Source organism: Coregonus lavaretus (genome assembly GCF_964263955.1).
Source record: "Coregonus lavaretus genome assembly, chromosome: 2".
In the NCBI taxonomy this organism is placed as follows: Eukaryota; Metazoa; Chordata; class Actinopteri; order Salmoniformes; family Salmonidae; genus Coregonus; species Coregonus lavaretus.
Genome location: NC_139989.1, coordinates 61,327,096 through 61,333,077, shown reverse-complemented (window position 1 = coordinate 61,333,077; position 5,982 = coordinate 61,327,096). Strand labels below are relative to the sequence as shown.

The following is a 5,982-nucleotide window of genomic DNA, read 5'->3' as shown; positions in this document are numbered from 1 at the left end:
CATAACAAAAAAAAATTGTATTTTCAGCTGTTTTGAAGTTGGTGTACAAAACCGAAAGTAAGTAACACAACTAAAGAACGGGAAGCATAGAAATAGCTTACATAGAACATATCTATCACTTAGACTTGCTTTCAATGAGAATGACAGATCTATAACGCACATTTCTATGTGAAGCTTTAAAGGAAACATACTGAAGTGTTTCTCTCGTTCTCCCCCTCTCTCTCTAGGCATGACTGAGTATAAGCTTGTTGTGGTGGGTGCTGGAGGTGTGGGGAAGAGTGCCTTAACTATCCAACTCATCCAGAATCACTTTGTGGATGAATACGACCCCACCATCGAGGTGAATTGCAGGTGTTTGTCTGTATGTGTGAATCTTAAAGGGCAACCTCATATCTCCAACCCCAAACCAGTGTCTACATATGTGGAAAACAGCACGTTTCTATGATCTGTAGTTAAAAAGGATAAGAAGGGTTCCTAAAAAAAGGATGTTATTTTTGTTGCTCAAATCAATGTTTAAAAAAAACTTTTGATGTCATTGGGTCTTATCTTTCTTTTTTTCGTAGAAATGTGCTGTTTTCCGCATAAGTAGACACTGGTTTGGTGCTGGAGATAATGAATATGAGGTTAGAAAGTTGTGAAGTTGCCCTTTAATAGTAGGCTAATTCGATTGAAATCGCCTGCTTCAAATGTAACAACCCACTATATGCAACTTGCATATAGAGTCTATGTAGATTCTATTCTATAAGTATCTATCCACAATCTCCTGATGGTAAAATATTTACGTTAGGATAAATGTTGCCTCTAGCAAAATGGTTCCAATAATTTACAGAGTGGATCCGTAAGCTATGAGGGTGGCAAAGGGGGAGTGATGATTACTTTCCAAGCGTGTTGTTATGATCATGCTTTCCAATCCATTCAGATTCACACCAGTACCTATGGGTCAGTGGTAGGAGTCTATTTGAAATTAGCACCTGTTGCCTTTGTGACTGACAAGTCCCCCGACCTGGGTCATGTTCATTAGGGCAGCGGTTCCCAACTCCAGTCTTCGAGTACCCCCAACAGTACACATTTTTATTGTAGCCCCGGACAAGCACACCTGATTCAACTTGTCAACTAATCATCAGGCCCTCAATGAGTTGAATCAGGTGAGTTTGTCCAGGGCTACAAGAAAAATGTGTGCTGTTGGGTGTACTCGACGACCAGAGTTGGGAACCACTGCATTAGGGCATGCAACAGAAAACAGAAAAAAAAGACAGTTTTGCAATGGAAAACAAAAATACACGTTTTCTCATTGGACAAGTCCAGGTAGTCCCTCCCTGTTTCAGCCCGTTTCCTTCCGTTTGGTGCCTAATGAACACACCCCTATTTTAGGACTTGTACTAGGTTGAAGATACCCAGGTTAGGACAAGCTTTTGAAAATAAACAAACTGATGGGACCAGCATTGCGTAATAGCATCGCTGCTCTCATTGTTTCGAATTCTTCCTCATTTATGCAAAGAGTTATGGGATATTAGAATCCCGGTGTTAAGCTTTGTTACGTTCAACCTAGGACTCGTACAGGAAGCAGGTGGTGATTGACGGAGAGACGTGTCTGCTGGACATCCTGGACACAGCAGGTCAGGAGGAGTACAGCGCCATGAGGGACCAGTACATGAGGACAGGGGAGGGCTTCCTCTGTGTGTTCGCCATCAACAACATCAAGTCCTTTGAGGACGTTCACCTGTACAGGTACTGACTGTCTGTCACAGTGACTGCTGTCCTACACCTGGAGTGTGTTCATTAGTCACAGACCGTAGTGAAATGTTTGGCCTGTTTGCGAAACGTTTTGTAATGGAAACCGTTTACTCTAGGAAGCAAACAGAACAAAACGGGGAGGGACCTACTTGAATTTGTCCAATAGAAACTCTAGTTTTTGTTGCAAAGCGGTTTCCGTTTGGAGTAAACTATTTCTGATCATTTGAACCATGTCGGTTCCCGTCCGGCCGGGCGTACATGGAAGAACTGTTGTCACCTAATTTACAACGGAGATGAGGCTTTGGAATTGAAAGTAGATTTAGATGTTTATTTCATGTCCATTTGTTTGACACATGACTCTCTCTGTCCTATTCTTCCTTTCCACTTCTCCCTCCTTTTTTCTCCCTCTCCCCCCCCTCCACAGAGAACAGATCAACAGAGTGAAGGACAGTGACAGTGTGCCTATGGTGCTGGTGGGGAACAAGAGTGACCTGGGGAGTCGCAGCGTGGAGAGCAGGCAGGCCCAGGAGCTGGCCCGCGGCTACGGTGTGCCTTTCGTGGAGACCTCCGCCAAAACCAGACAGGTGGGTTTTACAGCCAGGGGAACTACACAGGGGTGTAGTAGGAATGTACCAGCTACACTGGAAGCATAACCTTTGAGCAGCACTTGAACCACTTTATCAAATGTTCACAGGTGGGAATCTTGAAAATGGAACCAGAGTGTAAATGTACACTGAGCAGCGCTAGCCTCTCTCTTGCTCTCCTACTTCTCTCACTCTGCAGAAATGATAGGTCCATGTAGCAGGTCTGTTGGGCCTCAAACTGGACAAGGGAGGGAAGAGGAGATGCTAGACCATTGAGATGGCCCCCTGTGTTGTCCTGACAGACTCCTAGAGCCCCCTGTGTTGTCCTGACAGACTCCTAGAGCCCCCTGTGTTGTCCTGACAGACTCCTAGAGCCCCCTGTGTTGTCCTGACAGACTCCTAGAGCCCCCTGTGTTGTCCTGACAGACTCCTAGAGCCCCCTGTGTTGTCCTGACAGACTCCTAGAGCCCCCTGTGTTGTCCTGACAGACTCCTAGAGCCCCCTGTGTTGTCCTGACAGACTCCTAGAGCCCCCTGTGATGTCCTATAGCCCCTGTGTTGTCCTGACAGACTCCTATGTCTTAAAGGCTAATGTGTGTTTTGTGTAAATGATTTGAATAAACTCTTCAACTGACTCACCAAAGGTATTGGGTAACATGACACATTTGTACACTGCAGTCATGACAGTATCTATGAGGGCACAAATGGGATAACTTTTGTTATTGGATACATTCAGGTAGCACTATCCTATTCTACTCTGAACATTTGCTCTGTTTTTGAGTACTGAAGGCGACCCAGCTGCATTCAATCACTCTACATGTGAGTGTAAACTTTCTCCATTCTTTCATTCTGTCTTCCAGGGAGTGGAGGAGGCGTTCTACTCTCTAGTCAGGGAGATCAGGAGGTATAAGGAAACCAACCGCAGCAACAAGAAGAGCAAGAAAAGCACTCAGAGACGTTGCACCATTCTATAACACCACACACACTGCACATAGCCCTATAACCCCTTCACACACAGCAGTTCCTTTACGACATGGGAGACGTCACCTCTCGTATTGACAGTGGATCCGGAATGGTGAACGCATCAAGTTCCACTTTCTGTCATTAGTGTCGTCGCTGTAGTAACGGAAACTTCACTTCCTGTTGCTTGTCATTGGCTGCTCCATTAGTATTGTGACTTCAGTTTATCCATGTTGTTTTTTGACAGTTGTAACAAGAAACTAGATGTTGTAGCGTTGAGGGGATTTATAGACTGGGTTTAAAGCCACCATATTTGGGATGTCTTCGGTTGGTTTAAATATGAACGTCACTTTACTGCCCCTAGTGGTAAACGTCTCTTAGGGAGGTAATTCATTCATTGATTAATTAATGGCCCAAGTCACATAGCTACACATTCCAAATGATCATCTTGTTTCTTTTTTCACCATGGGGGGGGGAAAAAAGCAATTTTGGTCTTTGCCAACATGTGTTCTGCATTGTAAGAAGCCAGTGTAGGCTAGCTATTCATGCATTCCAAGTTAGTTTTCTCTTCAATATTTACACCCAGAAGTGGCTATCTCTGTTACTGTCTGTTAAACGCCTCCGCAGGGTTGTAACAGAGAAGGTATTTTGGTCCTCACTAGCCTCACCAATCTCTCGTTTTCTGTATATATATATTTTTATCCAATCACTGAAAGTCGAAGGCCACCGCTCTCTATTGTGTCATTAGGCAGCGTTTACACAGGCAGCCCAATTCTGATCTTTTGCCCAATTATTGGCAAAAGAGCTGATCTGATTGGTCAAAAGACCAGTTAGTGGGAAAATATCAGAATTAGGCTGCCTGTGGAAACATGGCCTTATACTGTTGCCATTTCTATAGGATCATGTCCAATTATTTAGGCTAGCTGTTCAGTTCAGTGTCCTACTAGCTTGAGTTCCGTTTATACTGTAAAGTTGTGTACATGAACATGTTTATTGTGAATTCTGATCGCCAGACTCCATTTTGATGTCCGTCGTGTGGTATTATTTCAGATACAGATTCTGGCTGTGTTCCAATGTCCATGCTAGCATACTCCTTAGTGCATGCCCAATAGCTTCATGTTAAGTGGCATCATGATTTAGTGGTCAAGAATTTGAGCTGAAGGATCCCAAAACTCAATTGGCCTTTGCAAATGAGTAATGTTTAATTGGGGAATATCTCTAGCTTTTTACATTCTTAATAGCTGAAGACGGGGACTTTTTTTGCAAGAGGTTGAAATAGAACGTGTCAGAGAAAACGTGATGATTCTCTTATGTAGAGCTCGAAACAGCGTTCATTCTATACGTATTTCAATCTGCAACGTTTTAAATATTTCAGTCCACAGATATCTGAAGTGTTAGACAAGGGAATCGGGGGACAAAAACTGGTATTTAAACACACTGAAATGTGTCAGACCAACACTTTGAGTGAAAAAATGCTGTTTTATTGGTTGGAAGTATTCTAAATGTGGTAATTGGACACTTTCAAGTCTCATCCCCAAATGACTGATGTAATATGTGGGCTGAGAGGTGAACCCACAATGACCCTGGTGTTGCCAGCAGGATGAGCTAACTCAACCTCTAGGAAGAATCCCCCTAATGTTTCAGTGGTTACTGAGTGTAACCTATAGGTGTCTATGGTAGTGTTACATTGCCCAGGTCGCTGCAGCAATACCAACGCTCTAATAGTGTTACTCAACTCTCCGGTAGTGTAGTCCTGCATCCCCTCACCCCCCTGTTGCACATTTTTGTTATAGCCCAGCACTAACACACTTGATGCAACTGCTCAAGAGCTTGTTGATAGTTGCAGCAGGTGTGCTACTGTAGTGCTGGACTAAAGTAAACAATTGTGCAACCCTTAGGCCCCTCAAACTCAACTCTGGACCTCGAAGCCAGTTCTACTGCAATTTTTTATTGTTGCCCTCTAATCAGGGACTGATTTAGACCTGGGACACCAGGTGGCTGCAACTAATTCAGGTAGAACAGAAAACCAGCAGGCTCTGGACCTCGTAGGGTAAGAGTTGAATACCCCTGCCCTAGGGGGACCCATGACAGGAGTTAAGCAACACTGCTAGAATACGTTCCACTTTTAGAGACCATACTGCCAGTGTACTGAGTTGTACTACCCCTTCATACCCCTGGTCCAGTCACTTTAAGGTTGTTTCATTAATAAAGTGGCTTTTGGCTATTCTGGCTTGTGTGTCTTTTGTTATTGGTGGAAACGAGTTGAATAGAAAGACACTGATAGGCCATCCTTTGTGTCAATCTGTAAGCAGGGTCAGGTGGAGGGAGACCGCCCTCTAGTGGCAGAATGGTATTAAATTCATGCTTTCTAGTTATGTGTATGCAAATTTGCTATTCGTTTTTGGTGGTGTGTGGATAGAAATTACTAATGCCAGGATTTAGTAAACGAAGCAGAGGATAATGTGAAGCGGAAGTCTGAATAGTTAGTTTATACAACAGTGAGTTATGCAGACAGTTCACGTTGAACAATGGGAGATCATTTTTACTATTAGGCTGATGGCGTAGTAAACATTTTTCGAAGGTTCTGGATTTATTAAACAATAGGTTTATATTTTAATAAATTAATGCAACAGGTTTAAATCAGTAGATTACTGGAAGGTGGTTATGGGTTTGTTATTTATAGCTTTAGTGAATTTAATGAAAAA

The 5,982-nt window shown here is 43.3% G+C and overlaps 1 protein-coding gene across 1 annotated transcript; it reads left to right on the top strand.

Annotated features, from left to right (window-relative positions):
- Positions 1-229: 229 nt before the first annotated feature.
- On the top strand, positions 230-5,501 carry LOC311103923 (GTPase KRas-like; the record flags this gene model as incomplete). The annotated part of the gene is made up of 4 exons (XM_084145544.1): positions 230-340; positions 1,550-1,728; positions 2,159-2,318; positions 3,178-5,501. The coding sequence occupies 4 exons, from the start codon at positions 230-232 to the stop codon at positions 3,289-3,291; spliced, it is 564 nt and encodes a 187-aa protein (XP_084001670.1). The 3' UTR covers positions 3,292-5,501.
- Positions 5,502-5,982: the final 481 nt, after the last annotated feature.